This window comes from Dipteris shenzhenensis, chromosome 25 (assembly GCF_047967505.1).
Source record: "Dipteris shenzhenensis isolate YYH24624 ecotype China chromosome 25, Dip_SZ_1.0, whole genome shotgun sequence".
Lineage (NCBI taxonomy): Eukaryota > Viridiplantae > Streptophyta > Polypodiopsida > Gleicheniales > Dipteridaceae > Dipteris > Dipteris shenzhenensis.
In genome coordinates, this window is record NC_141620.1 from 41,606,122 (window position 1) to 41,633,386 (window position 27,265).

The 27,265-nt window shown below is 45.1% G+C and overlaps 1 protein-coding gene across 2 annotated transcripts in view; it reads right to left on the minus strand.

The window, feature by feature from the left end:
* The window catches only part of LOC147885896 (protein EMSY-LIKE 2-like), a 60,459-nt gene that overhangs the window by 15,358 nt on the left and 17,836 nt on the right, over positions 1-27,265 (minus strand). For both annotated transcript variants that reach the window (XM_087396756.1, XM_087396755.1), the window contains exons 3-9: positions 13,180-13,289; positions 12,465-12,675; positions 12,160-12,372; positions 5,712-5,780; positions 5,251-5,565; positions 3,615-3,677; positions 3,313-3,379 (exon numbers count right to left, since the gene is read on the minus strand). In XM_087396756.1, coding sequence (XP_087252882.1) covers positions 3,313-3,379; positions 3,615-3,677; positions 5,251-5,565; positions 5,712-5,780; positions 12,160-12,372; positions 12,465-12,675; positions 13,180-13,289 — 1,048 coding nt within the window. The remainder of the gene's footprint in view (positions 1-3,312; positions 3,380-3,614; positions 3,678-5,250; positions 5,566-5,711; positions 5,781-12,159; positions 12,373-12,464; positions 12,676-13,179; positions 13,290-27,265) is intronic.

The window sequence follows — 27,265 nt, forward strand, 5'->3', positions numbered from 1 at the left end:
GCTGAAGCTTACTATGTATGATGCAGGTGAATCAGAGGATGTCACACTTTACAGCCAGGCTATTGGATGCCTCATCTATTTGTGCAATACAAGGCCCGATATTCATTATGCAATATCTTTAGTGAGCAGGTATATGCACAACCCAAAGACTACACATTGGCAAGCTATTAAACGCATCTTCTGTTATTTGCAAGGCACAAAGTCTTACGGCTTAATCTTTCCCAAGGGGGGCAACTTGCAAATGTGTTTCATGCTCGCACGAAGCACATTGAGGTTCATTATCATTATGTCAGAGAGAAGTTGCATGTAGGGGAGATCAATATGATCTACATGACAATGTTGCAGACATCTTCACCAAAGCACTTCCACGTGAGAAGTTTGAGGCATTTCGCAATGCCCTAAGCTTATCTCCTTTTGGTGATTGATCACTACCTTGTACACCACATTGACACTGCAAGGGGTGTTAGAACTATTGGTATATTCTAGGCAAATGGCCAATGTAATGTAATAATTAGGTTAAGGGCACTTTTCCCTCATTGAGGTTTTTCCCCTAACCACAATCCAATCCCTAACTACGGTTGTGGATAGGATAATGGTTTTGTCACTCTTTCTTGTACTTCTCACTTCTTCTATTCAGACGTTCAGTTCACTCTTGCATTCTACTCCCCTTTGTCTCACAGGAGTTGCAGCCAAAGAAGCCGAGGGGAATACAGAGCCCTTGGAAGAAGCAATCATTTCAAAACTATCTCTAGTCCTACTTGTGAAAGTCAAAGAAGAAGCGGATGGGAAGCTTCTCTGAGTGTTATCTACAAACATTATGTTGATTCTTAGAAACAGAGATATCAAGAGCTTTGTCATTCCAAGGAATTTGGACCAAGAATATTGAAGAGGAGATTCCAGCCCCTCTAGTTACAGGAAGGATGGATGTTGCTGCAGCTTCAAGCAACTCTTGTCTTTTGGAGTCCCATGGCAAGGCAAATGAGAATGATAGTGATGAGGATGAGAATAAGGAGGAGGAGGAGGAGGATGGAACTGATGGTGACAATAATGATGACCGAGACAAGGATGAGGATGACGATACAGATGAGGATGACGATACAGCTTGACGCTTGAGCCTCATCAGTTGTGATGCATTTCAGCTTTATTTCCCAGCTGTGGCAGCTAGCAGCTTGGCAACCTTGAAGTTTTACCTTTGATGTTTTGGTGGAGTACCTCCTTCCAATTTTCTAGTATCTACTACCTGCTACCTTTGATCATTATGTTTTGGTGTAGTATTGCTCTATCACAATGTATCAAAATCCCGATGACTCTGGTCCCTAGACTATTTCACGAATCATGACTTTAAAATTAATACAAGTTTAAAGTTTGAAGTCTGAAGTTGAAAGTTTTGTAGCTCTCTGTCAATTAAATGTGTACAATGTATATTTCCCTCTCTTTTTTTAATGGTAAATTAGGGTCATGTATGATTCAGCCCCAGGGTCTGAACCATACGCCAATCTTACTTCCATATCCGTATGACGTATGCGTATGGTAACATATGGAAATAGCTATGGTTGTACCAGTACATTACCAAACCAAAGGAGTTTGCCTTGCACCAGTAGCCTGGGAGTAGCAATACAGGTTTCCAGTGATCGTGCTGAGATGGTTTGTGCCAAGAGGGGACTTCTTCTAACAATACTTGTGCCCAGTGGATCATGCAATGCATTCCTTAAGATGCTCCAGCGGCACACCCAGCTTCCTAGAGTGATACGTTCAGGAGCTGAGAGGGGTTTTGCATCTCTTGATCTACCATGTGTAGAGTAGAAGCGACGGCCTTAGTTGTGGGTGTGCCTGCCCCATGTGAAAATAGTGTAGGGGAGGGTTGTCCGCCAAGGTCTTGTGCTAGATCTAGTCACCCCTGGGGCAGCAATCTGGCTGCCTGGAGGGGAGCAGATCTATGCAGACCAGTATGGCACAGCTCAGGCCATGGTTCCGGGCCCTGTGGGCGGGACTTGGAGAGGCCCTAGCTGCAGGGGGGTGCAAAGCAGTTTCGGCACGCCCCAGGGCTCTTGTGTTGCTGCCAAAGGTGGCCACATAGGTGCCACCAAGGCACTGAGTTTTAGGTGGGGGGGCAGGGGGGGCGCGGTGCAACTAGGCCCCCCACCAGCTGGTTACACTGACCTGTAGGTCAGGTTACAGCCAACCCTGGGTCAACCAGCCTGGTCGGCTGCTTGGAATAGGTTGGCTGTGAGGGGGACCCTATTTATAGGGCCCTTTCCCCATTCTTGTACCATTTCATTGAGCAGAGGTTCTGCCTAGCAGTTGAGGGCTTTTCCCTGAGATCCCTTGCAGTCTCTCTCCTCTTTTGCAGTTCATTTCTTGTGGTGTGTGCACTCTCTCTTTCTGATCAGTTTCCGCTGCACTCATCGCAAACGTAACATGGTTCCATGTACTAGAAACCTTTCAGCAATATTGCTAAAAAATTTACAGACCCAACAGGCTAGACTCACTATTTAGTACTCGTTTGCTAACATTATTGTATCCCTACCCTCCATACACCTCTGCCAGGGATATCATTTTCCTTAGAGCTCATTCATATGGAGCCTCATAAGACCACAGCATGAAAGTTTGACCATCCTTCTACTAATATGCAAACAAACCAACAATCCTCACAACATTCCCATGGATTATAATTGTGAAGAACCACAGCCTCTAAGCCTCTAGCCGAGTCTGAAGCAACAAGAAAAAGTCCAATGTCCGTCAATGCATTTGAATTTCAAGAACAACCACGCGGCAGCATGAGTCGTAAGCCTAAAAAAGGCGCAGAGGAGCAAAGAGACGAGAAAGTGAAACAAGGAAAACATGAGCAGAATTAGTGCAACAAGAGACCTCCCGAGGCATCCAACCCTTTTCTTTCAAGATGCCCAAGCATAGCCCATGACCTCAAACTGTGCACTTGCAGATCCATTTCCAAAAAATATATTCTACACATCAAGCTATTTTTCAAGTAGCCAAAGGCAACAACATGCAACCTATTCTGATTGATCAATGTCCATCATGTACACGTCCACATTTTCATATTCGAGGTGATCATTTGTTTACATGCACTACTATTTTATATCTTATGTTGACAAAAGGAAACATGTTTAACAGAAAGATTTTTTTAAGCCATAAGTTATGACTCATTGTCTATGCATGGTGAAAAAGAGAGGGTATCACTAACTAAATGGATCGAGCTTCACCATGTTACCTTCTGAGCATAGTGTTCGCAGGCATATAATTGCATACAAATATCTACCAAGGCAAACGAGCATCATCATACAGACAACTTACCACTTTCTCCCTCTGTTGAAGATTCTCCAATTTCAGCTAGTGCCTTTCTTAAAAGTTCTTCATGTTCCTACAAAATATCATTTTCTCAAGCGTGAGCATCCTTGCAAATCATCCCATATGCATCCAATCTAGTAAATTACACGAGCACTGTGGTACACATCTCACAATGTGCATTCCTTCCTTCATATCTTATTGTCTCCTCACAAGGTATTTCAAAAGTCAAACAATAGAATAATGAACTAAATACAACGTATTTAAGATTCCGCCCTCGAAAAGGCATCCATCAAAACTATGAAGACAACCTTTGCTGCCCTCTTTACACTTAAAATCTTCATTAAGTCCTCCTCCTTAGCAATTTTGTCGATCTGTGAGCCACACACGGATATTATTTAGTCATAACTTCAATTATTAAAGCAAAGGTACAGACACAGATTTTAAAAAATTAACAAGAACTTCGTTAAGGACAAGTTCAAACCCAACATAACTCTTAATGAGTATTCTTATGGTCACAATATTTGGGAACAAAGCTAGGGGAAGGTCACATACTTCTTGTGTATCCAAATGTCAAAGCAATCGATTCTAAAGAGTAAGGGGATGAAGCTAAAAACTCAAGTACAAGACACTCAAAACATTAGAATCTACAATCAGCCTTTTAGTTCTACTTTGGTTGCAAATCACAATATGAATAGCACATAACAAGTAAAATTTGCCACGACAATCATAACCAAAAGTTCAAGTGCAAGACTCACAAAACACAATACTTGCAAATTCTTCTTTGTTGAAAAATCCCTAAACTATTGCAAATGACGATTAAAAACAATAGTGGAAAGAAGCTTTTTGTTACAATTTTTTAACGAGCATGAAGAGCCTCTAAAGCTTCTACAGCAAGCGAAGTGACTACTTTCAGAGACGTACTCGCAGACACTGCTCATGAGTAATTCCATTGAAAGCATGCATGAATTTGGAGTCTGATGAATAATTCCATTGAAAAAGTGAAGAATTTAGAGTCTTTGCTGCTTTAAACAAAGAAACATTTTCAATGCTTGAAAGCTTAAAACACAAAGACGCCTCTTCGCCCAATGCCTAAAGTGCTGCTAACTATCTAACACATTACACTCAGATTTAGATCCCATTGTCACCATTGCAATTTTGTATATCTATTCCCACAAAATGCGACTGATCTAAGACTAATATGTGAAACTAAGCTTGGTTGGCCTTTTCCCAAATAACCTGTAGGCCTAGTTGGTATGCCCACTTGTCTTGCATTTTCATATCTCTGGCATGTCATAGCCGACACCCAAGGTGCTACACACGCTCTATTAAGTAATTGGGTCCGACAACAGTTTGTGCATTTCATTGGTTCCATTAACAAAAAAGCAGATGGGGTCTTGTCTTCTTCCCCTTCTTTGGTTCTATAACATGCAAGCCATGAATATGCATTGATTTGCACAAAACAGATCAATGCCCCAATGCTGCCTAACAATAAGTATACCTCTAGGATTCCATGTCCTTGCTCCCGCTCTCCCTTTCTCACCCTGCTCTCTCCCCCTCCGCCTACCCTCCATCCTTCTGCATGCCCCCACCCCCCCTCTCCCCCCCTTTAAGAGCATTACTTTCCTCTATGTTAGTACAAAAATGAACTTGTAGAATCACTACCCTCACTGGAACATTATCAAGGTTTTCCATTGATACTAACCCTTGACTCAATCCTGTCAAAAACTTTTAACCCACTGATCTCATATCAGTATTTGCACCCTACTCTCTGCATGGGATGAATAAACTGGGAAATTTGCTAGTCCATTGAGAGATTCCTGACATGCATTCAACATTGCTAATGGAAAAGTAAAAGGTAATAATCCAAGCTGGCAGTATAGCGAAATGCTACTGTGTTGGGACTCCACCTTTAAAATGTACACCAGGAGGGAATGAGAAGCAAACCTCCTTAACAAGGGCATCAAGTGAAGGCAATTGAAATCTCCGCAATCCCTTCAATTCACTTCCATTTTCAGGTGCTGAACCTTTCCAATTTCTTGTAGGCATTCCTGAAAGATTAGATTGCTCTAAAGAGTTGTTCAGCCCTTTACTCGTGTTTCTACCCATGACGACTGGAGACATCAGACCACTTCTTCCACGTGCTTTTGTATTGCCTCTACTTGCAGTCCCTTGACCTCCTCCAGTAAAATTCATGCCTGTAGCTTTACCAGTGACAGGCATGGCTGGTCCACTGACAATCTCCAGATCATGCTGTGGCAACTGCATACCATTATCCAGCGCACAAGGCATAATTACAACCATGCAGCCAATCAAAATTAGGATTAAGAAGAGAAACTAAAAATGTAAACAAGACTAGAATTCCATGACTATGGATGAAATTGAGGTCACTAAGCAAAGTATACTACCTGCTTCAAATCAACCCATTCCCACTGCTCATGTTCGGTGTTCATTTCATATACAAGTGCATGCAAACCCTGCCCAAACAATAATAGCATTATCTATAGTATCAGATCTTTTTCAAGATGAGTCCACTTGATCTTAAATTTTCCACAACCAAACTTCTGCGAGAAGCAAAGACTCTGAGCAGTAATTGATGAAATCAAAAGGTATTCTATAAGCATAAATATATTTCATAGCACCAGCCTCTAAGTAATGATGCACATTTTTACAAGTAAAGATTATAACTATATCAATGGGAATTATTACACTCCACCTCATGCGCAGGCAAACAGACAGACACAGACATGCATGCATATATGTGTACAATTACTATAAACCCATACAAGCACGTCAAACAATCAAAAATTAAGATTCAAGTCAATCATTCAAGGCTAGATAATAAAAATTCTTGGAAGAATAAGGAACTAACATAAAAATTACTCCAGTGCCAACTTTCTATTTTGCTTGGCTTCGGCAGAATAAAATGTACGAAAATGCATATAATTGCAAGTCCTGCAATTGTAGAGCCATTCATTTCAACAGCATGATTCCCATTTATGCTTGCCTTTTGCATGTGGCCATGAAGGAATTGGAAAACATATGGGCTCTCCCTGTGATACCCACATGCATGGACCTTCATTGTCGGGAAGCTGAAATAATTGCATGCAGTATAAAGAAGCATAATGCCCTGATGATAAATATGTCAATATTTGGGCCCAAAAACCTCAACATCACATTGCAATAGGACTCCCAATCACTGTCACAGAACCCGCCTAGTTCGATGCCTTTGGTATAGGTGATCCCGTAGGTGCAAGTACCCTTTAGATACCTCAGCACTCGTAAACCTGCATCCCAATGACTCTTCCTAGGAGAAGCAGAAACTAGCATAACAGCCCAACTCCATAACAAATATCAGGTCGAGTATTGGTAACGTAAAGCAAACTTCCTACCAATCGTCGATACAAAGGAGTATCGACCGGCTGAGATGTGTCGTGAACACTTGGCTTGAGCCCGACCTCCATTGGAGTTAGTGCTGTCTTGCGATCCTCCATCTGAAATCTCTTCGGAAGTTCTCTATAATATTTCTCCTGTGAAATGAAGATCCTATCTTTGGCCTGCTTTACTTCTATCCCAAGGAAGTAGTGTAATAACCCAAGGTCAATCATCTCAAACTCAGACATGAGTAGCTCCTTGACCTGAGAAATCTTCTTGACATTGTCACCTGTCAAGATAAGATCATCAACATAGAGGATGAGTACTAATCGCAACCCCTTCTCAATGAACAAGTAGAGGTTTGCCTCAAAAGGGCTCCGACTTAGCCCTATCTTCTGAAAGAATACATCAATCCTTTGGTACCAAGCTCTAGGGCCTGTTTCAGCCCGTATAGCGCCTTCTTCAACCTGCAAACCTTTAATGGGGACCCTGGATCTTGGAAGCCCGGTGGCTGCTCTACGTATACCTCCTCCTCCAAGGTTCCATTAAGGAATGCACACTTCACATCCATTTAAATAGGCCACTAGAATTGGGCAGCAAGGGCAATCACTGTCCGGATAGTAACCATGGGAGCTGTGGGAGCAAAAGTTTCATCAAAACCCATGCCTTCAGTTTGAGCAAAACCTTTGACCACTAACCTTGCTTTATACTTATCCAAGCTGCCGTCTGATTTGTATTTAAGTTTGTATACCCACTTAGTGCCGATGACTTTCCGTCACGAGGGCCTGGCCACTAAGTCCCAGAAATTGTTCTTCAGGATAGCATCCATCTCTGCCTGCATGGCAGCCTACCATTCTAGATGGTCCTTCACCTCCTCGAAGGTCCTTGGCTCTTCAAGCTGAGCCACCAACGCAAAATTCACGGATGGGGTCTTCTAAAGACGTTGGGACCGTCGCAATCCAGAACTGCTACTCTCAGGTATTTCGGTGACCCGAGAGTCTTCCAATGTCCGTAGGTACCATTGGGGCAACCTCTTCTGCTTCTCAGTGGGAGGAGGAACTGAAACTGCTTCTGGAACATCCTGCTCTTCCTCAGTACCTTGTGGAACATCAGCTTCCAATTTCGCCACCTCTTGGATGGTCAACCTGGGGCGGGGTGGATTCAGGGGTTGAACAATCTCCTCCTCCCCAATCTGAGGCTCCTCCTGGGGTTCAGGTTCCTTTTCCTCAAAGACAACATCCCGACTAATAAGGATCTGCTTCTTTACTGGGTTGAAGGTCGATAGGCCTTGGATTCTTCGCTATATCTAACAAAGATACATTTTCTGCTCCGGGAATCAAGCTTGGTCATGTCTTCCTTGTGCACATGCACCCATGCGTTAGAACCAAAAATGCAAAGATGAGTGATAGAGGGCTTCTTACCATAAAATGCCTCATATGGAGTCTTACCCTTGACGGCCTTCATCTTGGTCCTGTTGAGAATGTGTACAGCTGTATTGATAGCTTCACTCCGATAGGCTTTAGAAAGGTTCCTACCTCGGAGCATAGCAAGCCATGTCCCCGTGGTGGTTCTATGCTGCCTCTCGGCTACCCCGTTTTGCTGAGAAGTATGTGCTGTGGTGAGTTGTCGCTTGATCCCATGCTTGCGACAAAATGTGTTGAACTCATTTGAGGTGAATTCTCCCCCCCTGTCTGTACGGAACGTCTTGACATCCTCCCCTGTCTCCTTTTCAACTCTAGCGTTCCAATCCTTGAACTTCTCGAAAGCCTGTGACTTTTTGGCCAAGCAATACACCCAGGTCATTCTACTGAAATCATCCACAAAGAGAAGTGAGTACCTAGATCCTACCCATGATGCTGTAGACATTGGGCCACAAATGTCGGCATGAACCAACTCAAGTGGTTTGCTGGCCCGAAACGAGGCCTCTTGTGGGAACTTATCCCTGTGCTGCTTGCCTTCTAGACAAGCCCTACATACACCATGCTTTCCTGTAATTGGTGGAAGTCCATCCACCATCTTCGATTTTGACATTTCAGCCAAGGTTCCATAGCTCACATGATCGAAGCGCTCATGCCAAAGTTTGGACTTTCCGTTGTCTTCATGAACCAACATTGCACTGAGGCGGTACAGTCCGTTCTCTTTAACTCCTTGAGCCACCATCTGTCCATTTGCTTTGGATGTCACGATGACCTTGCCATCTTGAAAGAGAACTGCCATGTTGTTTTTGTCCATCTGACTTACAGACAGTAAGTTCTTGCAAAGGTTGGGTACAGAAAGTACTCCAGAGATATCCTTCTCCTCACCCGCGGTTGTAATGAAAGTAATGCTACCGATGCCCTTCACAGGACACATCCGGCTATCCCCGACAGAAACTTTGGAATCCGGGTGTGTACTTCCACGGTTTTGAATTAAGTCTTTCTGTTAGACATGTGCTTTGAAGCACCGCTGTCAACATACCAACCCTCTTTTCCTTCACTACCTGCATACGCTGAACAATGTTCATTGATTAAAAACAAATGTCCAATCGTCACATTGGTAGAATCATTCTTAGGCTCTTCTTTGTTTATGGCTTCTCTCTTCCGCTTCTGATCCGCCTTCTTCTTTCGGCATTCTTTGGCGGAGTGGCCAAGCTTTTCACAGTAATAGCACTTCATTTTCTTCTTTCGGTCAGTGTCCTCTGACTTCTTGAACTCCTTTGGCTTGCCTTTTCACGGCTTGTCTTTGGCCACTAATGCCTTCTCGTCGGTTTGTGTAAAGAGTTTCTCTCGAGCCTCCTCCTAAAGTAGGAGTGGGCCAAGCTCCTCAAAGGTGATTGGCTTAGTCCGTTGACCCACAGTGGCCGTAGTCACAAAACTTTTGAAACTCCGTGGCAACTTGTGGAGTGTGAGCAACGCCAACTGACTCGAGTCCACCTTCTGACCAACCACTGCGAGCTGGTCCCGCACGACTTTCACCTTTGCCAGATGGTCATGCACACTATCACCCTCATTCATATCAAGATTATAAAGCTGATGCTATCACAGCATCTGCTGTCGTGCTAATTAGCATTGCTAAGGCTTGAGCATCCCTCTCTACCCATGCACTAAGTTCATCCGCTGCTTCAAATAAAACTTCACCTCTTTTGTCCACAATGTCCTCCGGCTTCTCCACGGTCCCAATCACTATCTTCCACAGCTTCCGTGCCAACAGATGGCTTCGGATCTTGACTTTCCAGATTGGATAGTTCATCCCATCTGGAATCAAGAATCATCTGCTTCATACCCTTCAAGAATCCAATTGCTCGACTTGCGCACACATCTAACTTATATGGTGTATGTTTGGTTTAATTGCTAGCTTTTGTTTAATTCCCAGATCAACTAGGTGGCTTCAACAAGATCTTTGCATGAAGCTTGGAAACATCTCCAATGTGTATTTGGTCAAGTAAATGCGACAAACGAAGGTGTGGAAGTGGGCGAACATATTGGTAATCTCCATGCCTTGGTGGATCACTTGCTAGTGGTGGGGTAGCTATAAGTGATGAAGAAGCTATGTTTGTTCTTCTTGCCAGCATGCCTGAGACTTTTGAAGCATGTGTGTCTACCTTAGCAAATCAATCTACCTTAACTCTTAGTGATGCAACTGCCACTCTGATCTTGGAGGAGACACAAATCGCTTAAAGAAAGGAGAATGGAAATGAAAAAGAGCAAGATGCGACCTGTTCAAAGGATGAAGAAAGTAAAGGTCCACGTGAGGACGCTCTCTTTGTGAAAAAGCCACATATCTGTTACTACTACAAGCGGCTTGTGTTAGAAATCAAGAGGGAATGAATCACTCAAACCTCCACCCAAGATCTCTCCAACTCTTACACACACTCGACTCAAATAGATGATCACAAATGCAACAAACACTCTCTCAGAAATAAATATGGACGGACAGAGAAAGAGAGTATATTCATCCACCAGATGGTGGGCAGAAAAATAGCTGCAAGGGAGCAATACAAAACACAGCAAAGTGCTGGAGAATATTGATGGACTCTCTCTCTCACCAACTGCTCCAGATCTGAGTGCTGAACACAGCCTTGGAGAGGGGCTTTCAGTCTTGCACTGAATGCTGGAATGAATGGAGGAGTAGGCCTTTTATAGGCACTGCCCAGGCCCCTTGAGTTGACCGATCAGCAGGGTTGGTACCCTGTCTGGTGGCCGACCACATGGGCCCTAGAAAACCGACCAGGGTTGGCCCTGGTTGGGCCGACTTGGCCTGCCACAGGCCCCTATATAAGGGTGCCCTGTGCAGCCAGTCTGCGCTGCTGCAGGAGCCTCCATGTGAGGACTAAAGCCCCGTTTTACCTGCTGTTGCAGGCTGCAACCAGCCCGTGTGCTGGTTGCCTATGATGCCGGCCTCAATCTCTCTCTCTCCCCAGCCCTCCTCTCACTGCCCCTTGTCCCCTCAAATCGGGGGCTCACAGGTGGGCACAATGAGTTTCTAACAGCTTGGACATTTAATTAAGGAGTGCCACAAGAAGCAGGGAGATCAAAACCTTAATCATAAGGATACCTCATCCAACCATGAAGCCAACCTCGCTTATTCTTCTTTGTGATCAAACAAGTTCTTAGTGAGTCCTTAGTGATTCCTTGGTGTAGCACACCCTGCGTGGTAAGGATGCTTGATCAAGAGAGAGTGTTGAGAATTAGTTGATCATAGCATCCAATACCACATTGGGGCTATGAATACCTAAGTGGAGTGGAAGCCTAAAGTTATACTCATTTGTTAGAGATGAGACATATGTGGGTGCTATGTGGCAACATATTGTAATCACCTCCTTGCATGTGAGAAACTTGGAGGTAGAGTGTGTAGTGAACGACAAGTGGACTCTTCCACTTGCCTACTTAAATTCTTGTACATGAGTGTGTGAGACATCTTTGTGACTTGTATCTTCTTTGTGATCAATCAATACTTCAACTTTGTGTTGCTTTGTGACATCTTGCCTCCGTCCCTCATTCCACATTTCTCCTTCGCTCTCTTCCTAAATGTTTAACACTTTCACATCAAAAAATTGCTTCTTCATATTATCAACACAAGAATTGACTTTGTCTTCAAAGGTTTCTTAAGAGAACTAGTGATCTCATCTACCTCATCTACTGCATTGACAAAGACAACCCAAATGACGTGAATTTGTTGCACTGCAATTGTTTATACTTTTGGGAGAAATAACCACAAAATCAATAAATATGGAGCCACTATTTCATTCAAAAGTGATGCCTTCCAATCAATCTATGAGGTCTACAGTTTAATCCATGAGACGATATTTCAAAACTACCAGGCCCACAGTTTATAAACAGGTTGATAGTCTGTAATCCCTATTCGACACATACGGGAGTGCAGGGGATCAAGTCCTACGGGGACACAAGTGCAGGTGTCAACTATAAATAAGTACAGATGATGACAAATATTTTAAGAATGCCCATCACGGGCATCAACAATTTTACCAGAACAGGAGCTTACATTTTCTGCATTATAATCTGCTATCACTGCTTCATAAAATGCATTGTCCTCAGGCCACCTTGTTTTGACTCTTTTTCCTATCCAAGGATCAATGGGAACATCTTCTGCTAGAGCAATATCTCTGTTGCTCGTTGGAGCTGAACCTCTTCCAACAGAAGGCCCTGTTGAGAGCGGTGGTGGAGTCGGAGTAGAAACATTTTCCTGCTTTCGAACCTGCAGATTTCAGGCAAACCCACAATCAAACGTACTGATGATTGCTAGTCAAATTGCCAAATCAAAGCTTAATTCAGAACAGACCGGCATACCCCTTTGCTCTTCTTGCCTCTGGAACCACCTGATGTCCCCTTTTTTCCAACAGCAGCTGTTGGAGTTAAACTGAAACATGGGACTGGAGTAGCTTTTGTTGCAGGTGGCGGCAAAGAAGCATGCGGGGCATGTGCAGTTTTCTGCTTCTTCCAAGCAGCAGATAAAATAGGAGGTAGACCCATGTGTTCATCAAACTGTGGCTTTCGTTCCCTATATGCCAGATACAGACAAAGCTAAACAAGTAAATAATAGTTCCAATATTATAGCACCAATGAGCTTTCCAGATATGATTGATGATTCGAAATTCGTCCAAATTCGAGCCACATCCTGGTTCAACTAGAACATATGTCAGGAGTCAACACTCAACCTCTACAAAATGAATTCATTTATACCACCCAATAATCATTATGCACATTGCATAGAAAGGACTAGCTACGTCATCGGGACCCAATAGCAGATATTAAGTCAATGTGTGCATGCGCGATACACACATACAAGCACTCACACACATAATGTTCTTACAATGAGATTGTAAATAAAATTATTATCATGAGATTGCCAAAGATCTAGAGATGAAGGGATACTCTGTCATGATTAAGGCCAGCATGTAGACTACCTGTCAACTTTTGCAGTATTGCTGTCAAAACTCTCCTGGAAACTAAATTTAAAAACACACATCTTTATGAAACCAATATATTGAAGAAGACACTAAACCTGATTCGGCGAAGTGTATCATTTGCTCCGACCTCCTCTATGAACTTTAAATGCTCATCATGAGAAATCCTCAATTCTTTCCGCAAATTCGCCATGAGCTGCTCTTTGTCCTGACGATGACAGCAAATACATCAAAATGGAACCAATGTGAGCAGAGTCCATCCAAACTTGTTCTTCTTCACATATCCTCAGCCATTTCTGTTTGTTTGACACTACAATAATTAGATATCACCATCAGCATAGTAAATGTCATCAGCAAAGTGTAGCAAAGCTCACAAGCTGAAATAACACTTACTTCTTTACAGAAGCAAGGCACATAGGGTCCCTTTTGTGGGGAAAAAAAAAGTTTGATGGAGAAGTAGAGCAGAAAAGGGCTCAAACGGTCCTGATAAATGTTCAAAGAGGAAACATAGGAAGTAAAAACATCGCATCCTGGACTCAGAGGCAGTCAACGTCATGGCTTCATTAAACTCGACCAAGGCCATCACTTCTCTTCATGAAATGCGACCGTTGGATGTCATTTGTGCATCAGGATTGGGACCTAGACTGAATGTATTTAGAATGTGTCAAAACGACATGCATATCTGTTAGTGAAAAACCAAAGAGGTAAATATGCATCTGCATGTAGTTCTTCTGTGATGCTAAAGATATACCAGTGGCAGTTAAAAGTAATAAGAAATGCCTCAGATGATTTATGGATACAAATAAAGAACTAAATATCATCTACCATATTAGAATAACGGAAAAGCTTCCTAAATAAGAACTACACAGGAATAGACTTTTGTGTGACCAAGACCATTCCCCATCTTTTAACACACAAACTAAGTAGCAAAAATAAATGCAAAGGCAACAAGGTAACAAAAAGAAATGCAAAGCCGACAAAACTGTACTTGAGCTTAATGATGGACCTCAACCTTCAGGATTCCTGTTCATCCACTTCAAAGTCTCTTAGCCATTATGCACCCTCCATGATGTCAAACACCATTCTTACCAAAGGGCCCAGAACCAGGCTGGCTGCAAACTGCCAGATGCCCATGTGCTGCCCATGTGGCAGCCCCATGCTTACATCTTTTGCTGTTTGTATTGGTTCTATTTCTCTCTTGGAAATTTGTCTGTTTACTGGTCTGCACACATGTATGTTGAGCACACACAAGTAAAGAAGTTTTGATTCAGTAGTTAAACATTTCCGTGTGAATTCCTAGGCTATCTATCAGTCTTCCGTTGCGGATATCCTCTGTTTGGGTCATTTCTAACATCCTGATCGGAAGTTCACGAGAAATGGAGCCTGAAGGCAAGGACCTTGCTGAAAGACGACCTTGATTCAGAGCTTGGGAGAATCTACTTTGACATCTAGAGGATTGTGCCCTTGGCAAGAATGAGGGAGGCTCAGGTTCACACAGGTGTGTAACTTTCTTACTCTATCTCTTCTCAGTTCGTTGTCATGGCCCAAAGATTTGCTATTCAGAATTTTGGGGAGATAGGCAGACTGGATGGGGAGCAATTACCCATTGTGCAAGTCTAGGGCTGCCCAAATGGCAGCCCGTATACTACTCATGTGGCAGCCCCATGCTTACATCTTTTGTTGTTTGAACGCTGCCCACATGGCAGCCACATCATCTCTAGGTTCACAACTATGGGGGCTTAAAGATGGGGGAGGTGACCCCATGTCGTAGCACTTTGGTGTCGATATCACTTCTTGGCTTTTCACCCAGTGGCTCCTGCTCCGCTAGGTCCGGTCCCATACAAGCAAACCACCCTAGTACACGGGTCCATCTTTGGTAGCACCACATTGCACCACCTCCTGTAGTCATGTATCGCCTTTGAATTCAAGCACTCTAGGCACCAACATCCTCCAACTGCCCCGCTCATGATGGTGAACAGCTTGGAGACATCCAGACACCATGATCTTAGGGTCTATTTCAACCTGTCCTCCATGTGGCAAGGTCTGTAACCAAATGGCATACTCGAGAAATCAAATCCCAAGCATAAATCCAAATCACTTGGACCATCAACTTTCATGTGTAGTCCTATGATGTCCCCCTCTAAGTCACAACATCCAACTGACTTTGAATCCACATGTCTTGTCGAAGAATCCTCCTCTATGTCAGCAATACCAACCAAGAACCTAGATGGCTCCAAGCACTCAATGCTGATCCTGACTTCTCATTTGACCATCTCCCAATGTCAAACATCCTCACCGTAACATCGGGGTCTGTATACTTTAAACCTTAGCAACACCTAGAAATGTCACCAAGAAAAGCTCTCCGGTGACCATCGCATTACCTTTTGACTCCTTTGAATATGAGCTAGCCTCCTCCTCCTCATTTGCCTTCTTCTTTCTGCAATCCTTTGCAAAACTGATCACAATAGAATCACGTTTTCTCTTTCTTTCTCTTTTTTCTTGTTTTCTTCATCTGAAGAGCCCGCTCCGTCATCAAACTTGTCTTTCTTGGACTTGCCTATGTCAAGCTTACCCTTGCCCTTGCCTTTATTCCCATCCTGAGCTTTAGGGGCTTTGTCATTGATTCCATCATCGTATTTCTTCTCTAGAGCTTCTTGCAACAGAAACAATGGTACCAGCTCATCAAATGTGACCGGTGCCGCCCTCTACCTTGCAATCATTGTAGTCACGAAACTATTGTAGCTCCTCAAAAGCATGCCAAGCAATAGCCTAGCCATCCTAGTCGAGCTCGTCCTTTGTCCAAGTGTTGCCAGTTAGTCCCTTACCACCTTCGTCTTGGTGATGTATTCATGTATTGAATCCCCCTCATCCATGCTCATGCCATAGGGCTGCATCTTGAGGTCTAGAATCCTCGGTACGTTGTTTAGCTCGTACATGTCCCTCAAAGTGGTCCAAGCCTCAAAAGAAGTGTCCATCGTCTGAATATCGAAATCCAGGAACATTCCCAAACTCATCCTCTAAAAACACAACATAGTGTAGTTTCAATCTCATGATAGTCACTCACAAGGTTGAAAACCATAAACTCCATCATGCATAGCAGGGACTAGCTACTATGACATCCCACTGACGTCATCAACGCCCAACAGTGGGTGTAGACCATAGTATAAAAATATGCTCTCACACATACAAATCCACACACCCACACATACTTGAGCATCCATTTATACAAAGTCTTCGTACTGAGTTCCTGTCGGCACTCCGGAGGTGAAGGGCAGACTCAGCCATGATGAAGGCTAGCACTAAAGGAGAAGGCTAATCAAAAGGTAGTCCAAAATCTCTTCATTCAAGCTACAACTGCTTGTGAAGTCTAAACATTTTCATTTTAGTCTCTCCCCAACGAGCATCTAAAAGGTTTGGTCACTCCCTAGCTTCTGAGCGACACAAAAGGTTTGGTCACTCCCTAGCTTCTGAGCGACGCAACTGACTAGAATTAGAGTGCTCATGACTTGGACCAGACCAGTGTTCTAGACTGGACCCGGTTGTTCAAGACCATTGAGGGGAACTTCTAGGGGATACTGGAGGTGTGGGAATCACGACCACATCAAGAAGACTTCCTCAACATGTTTTGAAACCAGCCTCAACAACATAAAGGGTGGTAGGATCCACTTAATTACATCATACACAGTAAAATGACAAATAATTATGCACCACAGATCAAATCACAAGGGAGCTAGAGCGCTCCTACTCAAATACAAGGACACCAATTAGCCCCAAACGTCAACGCCCCTTAACATTCATTTAAAACCAAGCGGCTGATTACAAAGGTCTCTAGGAAGCTGCACCACAGGTAAACCAACGCCCACAGACTCCCCGTCTAGCCCACCCTGTAGTTCCCTGCTCAACTCCAAATGGTGAAATGGCATCCAATTACTAGGCAACCCTTTGTCCTCAGCCAACCAAAGCATGCAACAGAGACCCCAAAAGCATCCATTGTCTGTGCTACACCTGCAATTGCATAACCAAGCACCCAACCAGCCAAACACAGCTGAACAACTGCAAGACAAGCCTTTGACAACTGCCCAACAGCAAGAATCAACCTTTCTTCGTGAGGAAAGAAACCCAAACGCAATAACTGGCCAGCAACCAATCAAGGATCGGCAAAAGCAAGCAAAAAGCAAGCCTTCTTCTACCCAGCATCCACAGAGGATAGGTCACCAAGGCTGGAAAACCCCAGATCCTACAGAGAAAAGCTGATTCTGGTCTAGCACAGCCGCAGCTTAGAAGAGAACACCCACGCCTGGCAAGTTACCAAAATCAGCAACAACACCTAGAAGCTCCCCAGAATCAAATCGCAAGTTCCCTGCACAGCCTGGACAGCCTGGAAAGCAAATCGCAATCTACATCAAGCACCTGGATCAGGTCACAATCACCTGGAACAAGTCGCAGTCACCTGGAACAACTTGGAAGACTTGGAGATCAAATCACAATCTGAAGAAGACATCCTGGCAGAAATTGAAATCACAACCTGAAGAAGACATCCTAGATCAGGTGCGATTTCTTCTGGCATACTCTGGATGCAATGGAACTAGCCCTAGATGATGGCGATTTCCCCTAGCAGGCTCTGGATGCTCCTGGTAGATGGCGATTTGATCTCTGGCAACTCGCAACTGATGATCTGGCTCCTTTGGAACTGATTTTGGTCTTCTGCCCCTAAAAACAAGGCTCTCTGCTCTTTTTGGAATCCTGTGCTAAAATTAGCAATTTTTAATTGTACCACTCTTTTGGCCCCCCTTTTGCACACTTCGGCCCTAAGAATTAATTGCCTAGTAACTGGGCGCACATTCACAATTCCCAAGGGCCCACTAGGGAATTTTAATTCCCCAAGTCCCGCCCGCGCGCCCCAAAGGCTCAAGGCAGTCACGCGCAAATTACAAGAGTCACAAATCAAAAGTCCCATAATTTCACGTCCTCGTGACATGTTCCTAATGTTTTGACATGGTTGATGTTGGGCCACAGTGTGTCATTAAGACAAGGGATTGGAAAAATAGGGTCAATGCCCCAAGATAAGGGTGTGAAGGTACTTGCACTGGTACAGCAGGATTCCTTAGATTGCATCAATGCGCAGCACTGGCAACAGCAAGTACAGCTTGGACAGGGCAGTAGGAAAGGTCTGCAGCCGGCTAGGAGTGTAAGGACAGACCTAAGTACAGCAAACCTGCATAAAACAAAGGACCACAGGCTGCGCAGGTACAAAAGCCTTAAATAAGCTAGTCAACTGGTCTGTGAACAGGCAGTGAACAGACTGGATCGGCCCAATCTGTGGGCTGACTGGTTGGCTGACAGACTGGTCAGTGAGTCTATCAGAGTTGGTTGGCTTGGTCTGCAGGGGCCAGTCGTCCAGGCTGCTGGGGGCTTTCCCCTATAAATAGGAGACCTTATGCAGGGGCCCAAACATTCTTTGGAGCTTGGATTGGGCTGCATTCAGAGCAGCCAGGAAAGCTTGGAGAGTCTATTCAGCCTGCAGATCACATCGCATGTGTGAAGAGCACCATCTGCAGTACAACATTGGAGCAGAACTTTGCAAAAGTGCTCAGCCTTGAGCAGCTACTGAAGCCTACACAGATATGCATGTCAGAAGAGGACGACTTTCCATCAGAGGGTGCACCGAACGGAGCCTAGTTTGGTGCATTGCTTCAGGGATTGTTTCTAGAAGTGTTGGTACAAGTTTTTTGTAGGATCGCTTGAGAGAGAGAGAGAGAGAGAGAGAGAGTACAGATAGCAAAACGTAGCACGAGCCTTAGCCGTCACGTTAAACCTGGATTAGATGATCAAAAACAAAGGAGTACAAGGTACAAGTACCTAGACCTAGGACTAAGTGTCCTAGGTGTCACACAGGACTAAGTGTCCTATGTGGCCTAAAAGACACTAACACTATAAGTGTCTTTATTTATGCCTACAAGGCTCATACCATGGCCTATAGGGCATCACTAGAACCACCAGAGAATGGCCTACAAACCCCCCTCCATGGGATGGGCTGAAGTACTCTGAAAACGTCTCAAAATACCAGGTATTTTCTGGTCATGGTGGCATGTTCATCCAAAAGGATATAGCCACCTATGAATGTACAAGGGATGTCAGATCATGTAACAAAGGGAACCAAGTGTAAAGCCTATTGAAAAACTCCGAACTTGGGACGAGGAAGTGCCTTTGTAAACATATCTGCTATGTTGTCCTCTGTGGGAAGATAGGACAACTCTCTGTCTCCTGCTGACAACCGCTCCCGAACATAATGATAGTGAACTTCAATATGCTTGGTACGCACATGAAACACTGGGTTACGCACAGTGACCAAAGCACTCTGGCTGTCAGTGTAGACAATAGTAGAGGATGTTTGGCGAATACCAAGATCTGTAAGTAAATGTCGAAGCCAAACACACTCTACTGTAGCGGTGAAAACTACCCTGTACTCAGCCTCACAACTAGACGTGGCAACTGTTGATTGCTTCTTGTTGAGCCAAGAGATACATGAATTGCCAAGCAAAAAACAATTGCCAGTATGTGACACTCTGGTGTCGGAACATCCTGACCAGTCACTATCTGTGTAAGCATGCATGGTAAGTGAACCCTAATCACCATAGAAGAGGGCTAAATCCTTAGTGCCAATGAGATATCTGAAGACTCTCTTCACTGCCTGCCAATGTTGTGAACTGGGCATGTGCATGAATCTGCTGAGCTGAGATACTGCATACCTGCAAGTCAGGTCTGGTGTGACATAAATAAATAAGGCATCCAACACCCTGCTGATAAAGAGTGATATCGCATGGCGGGCTCCCATCATGAGCTTAGAATTCGAAGCCAGGGTCCACGGGAGTAGCGATTGGCTTGCAATCCTCAAACTGAAAATAATCAAGGAGCTATCCAATATACTTGGACTGAGACATCATGATACCCCCTTCAACATGAGCAACCTGAATGCCCAAATAATAATGGAGCTGTCCCATGTCTGACATGTCAGAAATCTGCTGCAAATCAGCCTTGAAAGCTGCAATTTGCTGAGTATCTGGGCATGTGATGAGCATATCATCCACATATAAAATCAGCACTAAAAAATCAGATCCACTCCCACGGACATAAAGAGTGGCTTTTGTGGGACTATTCTGAAAACCAAGGGATAGTAAGTGTGCATGAATTTTGGTATACCATGCCCTGGGTGCCTGCTTCAAACCATAAAGGGCTTTTCTAAGCCGGCATACCTTATTTTCAGAATTAACAACCTCAAAGCCAGGAGGTTGTGTGACATAGACTTCTTCCTGCAGATCCCCATGAAGAAAAGCAGTTTTGATGTCAAGCTGGTGCACTTGCCAATGATGATGGGCTGCAATGGCAATGACACATCTAATGGTAGTAATCTTGGATGTGGGAGCAAATGTCTCCTCGAAGTCAATGCCTTGTTGTTGGGCATACCCTTTTGCAACAAGGCGGGCTTTGTATCGATCTATGCTGCCATCAGATTTCCTTTTTAATTTGTAGACCCACCGCATTCCAATGGCATGCTTGCCGGGAGGGAGATCTACTAATTCCCACGTGTCATTTTTGGCAATAGATTGTAACTCAGCTCTCATTGCATCCATCCACTCTTTGCTGTCAAAAGCATCTTTATAAACAGAGGCTCTTCATTGCAAGCTGTAGCAAGGAGTGCAAACTCAAGAAAGTGACCATGCTCTCTATTCCCTGATCTTGTCCAGGCAGCAAAAGGCTGATCTTGTTTGCTGTCCCTCAATGTATCAAGAAGCCATCTGGGAACTTGCCTTTGCTGTCTATTGACAGCTCTTTCTTCAATGACTGCATCATCAATAGCGGGATCATTTTGTGCCGGAAGAGAAACCTGCAAATCAGCATGAGGTTGTGGCTGATTATTGCTTAGTGGAGGGCCTGCAAGAGGCTCATGTTGCTGGTCAAAATCATCTTCTAATGATGGCAAAGGTAACCAAGATTCAAAGGCATCAAACATGTCAACATCTGGCTTTGCTTTACAGTCCACAAGAGGAGAAGCTGAATGTTCAGCAAAGATTACATCTCTACTGACAATAATCTTCCCAGTATTTGGTTGATATAACCGATACCCTCTGCTCTCCTGGCTGTAACCAATAAATATGCATTTGATTGCCTTGTCATCAAGCTTATGTCTCAGCTGAGATGGTACATGAACATATGCAAGAGACCCAAAAACTCTCATGTGTGAAAGTGAAGGCTTCCTGCCTTTCCATGCTTCATAAGGTGTAACAGTCTTCAATGCCCGTGTAGGTGATCTATTCAGCACATAGTTGGCACACATTACTGCATCAAGCCAAAATTTATTGGGCAAAGACTTGGCCTTAAGCATGCATCTGGCCATCTCCATTGTGGACCTGTTTTTTTCTTTCACAAACAGGATTCTGCTAAGGAATGTAAGGAGTAGTGCATGAGTGAATAATGCCCCGTGAAGACAGAAATGCATCAAACTCCTTTGACATATACTCTCCCCCCTTATCTGTGTTGAGGGTGACAAGCTTGCATCCTGATTCATTCTCAACCATATTCAGCCATCTCTGAAAGCATAAGAAAACTTCAGATTTGGCTTTTAAAGGATATACCCAGCAATATCTTGTGAAATCATCAATGAGAGTCATGAAATACTTATACCCCCCAATGGCATTTGTCCTCATTGGGCCACAGATATCACTGTGTACTAGCTGCAATTTCCTTTGTGAGAGTTTTAAACAATTCTTTTCATAAGGAAACCGATGCATCTCACCCAAAAGACAACCCTCACACACATGTTTGGAAACTGTGTGAGTTTGAGGTACATCATTTGCCATCTGCTCTGAATGTAGCTTTGCAAGAGCTCTATAATTGAGATGACCCATTCTCTCATGCCAAAGATGAGTTTCAGCAAGCTGTGAATCTGAAATTGCGAATGCTTCAATAGAAAGTGCAACTAAGTGATGATCAAGGTGATAAAGCCCCTTTTGCAAAGTGCCAGTGAGAACTATGGCATTGTCATCACGAAGATCATAAACTAGGCATCTGTAGCCATCAAAAATAACTCTCAAACCTGAAGTGGCAATTGCTGAAATTGAAATCAAGTTGACTTCAATTCTAGGCACAAAAAGAACATTTGTCAGAGTAACAGGATGGCTTGAAATGGATGTGAGCTGCACATCTCAAATTCCTTTAATAGCATATGAAGCATTATTGGCACATGTGACAGTCCCCCCTCGAGGTGCATCAGCTAAAGAATGAAACAACTGTCTGCAAGATGTGACATGCTTGGAAGCACCACTATCAAAGTACCAGGACTGAGCATCATTAGCAGTAAAGAATGCATCAACTTTGGAGGGATCAAATGAGCAATGGACAGCCCATGCCCAATCATCCTGAAGAGCATGTGCATGTGAAGCATCTTGTTTCTGAGAAGCTAGAAACTACTCCAAGTATGAGTTCCTCAAATCATGCACAATCCGATGCCAGTACCGAGAAGGTCAACCAATTGGTTGAAGATATGCTTCGTGCATATGTTTCTAAGAGACAGTCTTCATGGGAAGATTATCTACCTATGATAGAATTTGCTTATAACAGTGCAAAGCATTCGAGTACTGGTTACAGTCCTTTTATGCTTATGTACGGGTTTCAACCTAAGTCACCAGTTATGGTTGGATTAAAGGGAATCCAAAATGATGCTGCAAAGACCTTCTTGCAAGACATGCAGGAAATGTTGCAGTTTGCCAAGGAGTCTATTAGAAGTACCCAAGATTGGGACAGATGTTATGCTAATAGACATCGTTCACCTAGAGAGTTCTATGAAGGAACGATGGTATATTTGCGAATCCCCAAGGAATCCAAGAGCCTAAATACTGGTTTGGTTCCGAAATTATCCCTCAGATACTGTGGTCCATTCAAGGTTATTAAAAGAATTGGACCAGTTGCATATCGACTAGAATTGCCGCCTGATGTTAGAGTACATCCAGTCTTTCATGTCAGTAGACTGAAAGAAGTATTGGGTGCGGATGATCAACTTGTTTCTCCTCAAGAAATAATAGAAGTTATAGATTTGACTTTTATTCGACACGACCCTGAGTGTATTCTTGAATTTCGTGAAAGACAGATTTGAAATAGAACTATCACGGAATACAAGATCAAGTGGAAGGATCGTGTTGAGGAGGATGCAACATGGGAGACATTACAGGACCTCCAGAGAACATTCCCAAGTGAAGAGGCTGGAACCTTGGAACAAGGGAACTGTAGAGGCCTGGACTGAGGAGGCAAGAGCCCTGAAGAGGCAAGATCTGCTGCGGGAGTGTGGGCAGCCAACTGAGCAGCTGAGAGGGGGCTCTAAGGGAATGGTCAGGAGCAGGCTGTATGCTGGAGCCTTGAGGAGCTGCAAGAAGTGAGTGAATGAAGTGAAGGGAAGGAGTCCCTTTTATAGGGCAGGCCAAGGGGGGAGTCGGCCAGTTTGCCTGGACCGACCAGCCTGGTCGGTCAGGCCAACTGGGCCGACCAGCTGGTCGGCCAGCCTACCCCCTCTAGCCCCCTTTGCTGCGTGGGGGCTGGTCGGCCAGCCACTCCTGGAGATGTATATTCTCAACACCCCCTCTCAGCTCCAGGGTGTGGCACAAGACCCAGAGAGCTGGTATGACGTTGAAGAAGGGGAGGAGAAACAGATTTAGTAAATATGTCGGCGACGTTGTCGGAAGTGGTGCTGAATAGGAGCACAATGGTACCGTCAAGAACCTTCTCTCGCGTGTAGTGGTACTGAATTTCAATGTGTTTTGTCCGAGCATGGAAAACCGGATTGCGAGCAAGGGCAATACAGCTTTGATTGTCACAAAAAAGTGTGGTAGAAGTGGGTTGCTGAAAACCACAATCGAGAAGAAGGCGCCGAAGCCACACAGCCTCACAGGTGGCACTACACATAGCCCGATACTCAGCCTCGGTGGAAGATAGGGCGACCGTGGGTTGGCGTTTACTGGACCAGGAGATAGCCGCAGAGCCAAAGGAGAAAACATAGCCCGTGGTAGAGCGGCGAGAATCGGGGTCGTCAGCCCAGTCGGAGTCACTCCAACCTCGGAGAGTGAGCGGGGAAGGAGAGGCACCACCGGCAACATAAAAGAGCCCGAAAGTAGAGGTCCCCTGAAGATAGCGGAGGAGACGTCGAGCAGCTTGCCAATGAGAAAGCGAAGGGGTTTGCATGAAGGTACTGAGGGTGCCGACAGAGAAGCCGAGATCCAGTCGAGTGTTAAGTAGCCAAAGAAGAGATCCAACAAGCTGGCGGTAGAGGGAGGCATCAGGATAAGCAGTGGACCCAGAAGCAGAGAGTTTAGCGTTGGGATCCATGGGAGAGGTGATGGGCCGACAGTCAGCCATGTGGAAAGTTTCGAGGAGCTCGTGAACATAGCGTTGCTGAGAGACAAAATACCCCCTCTTAGTCTGCCAAATCTCAAGACCCAAGAAAAAATGGAGAAGGCCCATATCCGTCATCTCAAATTCAGTTTGAAGAGCAACTTTAATGGCAAGGATATGATTGGTATGACTCCCGGTGAGGATTAAATCATCCACATAAAGAATGATGAAGGTATGAAGCTGTCCTTCATGAAAAAGATAAAAATTGGGATCAGCCAGAGAGCGAAGAAGTCCTTGGCGGCAGAAGAAGGTATCAATACGCTGATTCCAGGCCCGAGGAGCTTGCTTGAGACCGTAGAGAGCCTTGCGAAGGCGACAGACCATGAAAGGAGAACGAGAATTAATGAAGCCGGGTGGCTGATCCACATATACCTCTTCATGAAGATCACCATTCAAAAATGCAGATTTGACGTCCATTTGAAAGATGGGCCACTGATGGTGGGCTGCAAGAGCGAGGATCGTGCGGATGGTGCTCATCCGGGCGGTAGGTGCAAAGGTCTCCCCATAGTCGATGCCGGGTCGTTGGGCATAGCCTTTAGCCACCAGTCGAGCTTTATGCTTGTCGACAGAACCATCAGAGGCGTATTTTGTTTTGAAAATCCACCGGACACCAATGACGAAACGATGTGAAGGACGAGGGACAAGGTCCCAGGTGTGGTTCCGAAGAAGAGCATGAATTTCCGCTTCCATAGCCTGTTTCCAATGAGGCTGGGCCAGAGCCTGAGGAACGGTAGTGGGCTCACGAGTGGCGAGGATGCGAGACATAAGGGCGTAATTGACATGAAGGGGATCAGAAGAGGACGGTGGGAGATGGCGATGAGAGCGACGAGGCCCATCATCAAGGGGTGGTTCGGAGTAGGGATCCTCAAGACCGGAGGAGCGGAGAGTATCAATGAGCCATCGCGGAACACGTACCGAGCGGGGTTCCAAAGGAGGAGCAGACGAGGGTGAAGCCGGAGAAGGAGGCGGAGGAGAGAGAATAGGAGGTGATGTACCGGGAGACGAGGCAGGTGGAGGGAGAGAGGGCTCCGGGGCATCGGACGGATCTCCAAGAACAGGAGGAGAGTCGGAGGATGGCGGAAGGACCTGCTCGTCGAAAAGGACATCCTTGCTCACGGAGATAATGCGGCGGCAAGGATCATAGAGGCGATAGCCAGTGGAGACGGAGTTGTAGCCTACGAACAAGAGCTTGTGGGACTTAGGATCAAGCTTGCCACGATCAGATTTAGGAATATGAACATAAGCATCACAGCCAAATACCCGAAAGTGGGAAACATCGGGCTTAGATCCATAGTAAGCCTGATAAGGGGTCATGCCTGGGACTGCTGATGTCGGAGAGCGGTTAAGAGTATGGATGGCGGTCATCATGGCCTCAGCCCAGAGAGACTGAGGGAGTTGACTGTGAGTGAGCATGGTCCGAGCCATTTCAACACCGGTACGATGTTTACGTTCAACCACACCATTATCAGAAGGGGTACCTGTGTTGGCAAATTCCCGTTTGACACCATGACTACTCAAGAACCGATCAAACTCGAGAGAGGTGAATTCACCACCTTTATCAGCACGAAGAATTTTGAGGGAGTGATTGGATTCTTTTTCCACCATGGCTAGCCAGATCTGGAAACGACTGAAAGCCAGATCCTTGTGGGAAAGAAAATAGATCCAAGAGTAGCGACTGAAATCATCAACAAGGAGCATGTAGTACAAGGCTCCCCCAAGGGACATAATCTGCATAGGGCCACATAGGTCGAGGTGAACAAGACCAAGCGGAACAGTGGCACGGCGAGAGGCATGATGAGCGAACGGCTCGCGATGTTCTTTGCCCAATATGCAAGAGGGACAGAGACCTTGGCGAGTGCCGACGTTAGGGAGGCCGAGGACAAGCTGATCACGGAAAGCACGATGGAGAGCATCAATGTGTAAATGACCAAACCGATAATGCCAAAGGTCGCCAAGAGAGGTTCCTGTAAGGAAGGGAAGGGCGACAAGCTTGTAGATACCATTAGTAGAATGGCCGGTCCAAACCGGCTGTCCGGTGGCACGATCGCGGATGGTGACAGAGGCTGCTTCAAACTCAACTTTCATATTGTTTTGACAAATCTGATGAACCGAAAGGAGATGAAAGCCGAGAGACGGAACATAAAGAACACGAGAAGAGCGTTTACCCCCTTTGCCATCAGGAATAATATCAAGAGAGCCCTCTAAATGAACAGGAATAGAGTGCTTATTGCCGATGCAGACACGACCAGAATGAGGAGTAAGATCCTGGAGCAGTCAGGAGGAGGGGGTCATATGCCGAGAGGCCCCACTATCAACAATCCATTCACGAGCGTCGGAGCTATGGAGAGCCAATGACTCTGCTGCAGGAAGGGGGACCGAATTCAAGAGCTCAAGGTGAACAAGTGCAGGAGTAGGGGTAAGGGAAGCATCAGCCGCAGCGGCCAGAGGTGCATCAGCTCGTTTGTGTTTGCGGTAGGGACAATTGCGCCAATAATGGCCAGGAGTGCCACAGTGATTGCAATTACCTTTGGAAGCAGGACGGTCACTGGAGGGATCTGAAGGAGATGAGTTATTGGCAGAGGACGGGGCATTCTTGGATCGTGATTTGGGACGATGGGCCACAAGAGCCTCAGAAGAACCATCAGAGGTTTTAGTGAACTGTTCCTCCTGATCCATCATCATGGGGACAAGTTCCTCCCAAGTGATGGTGCTGAGGCGGCCAGAGGTAATAAGAGAAGAATAGAA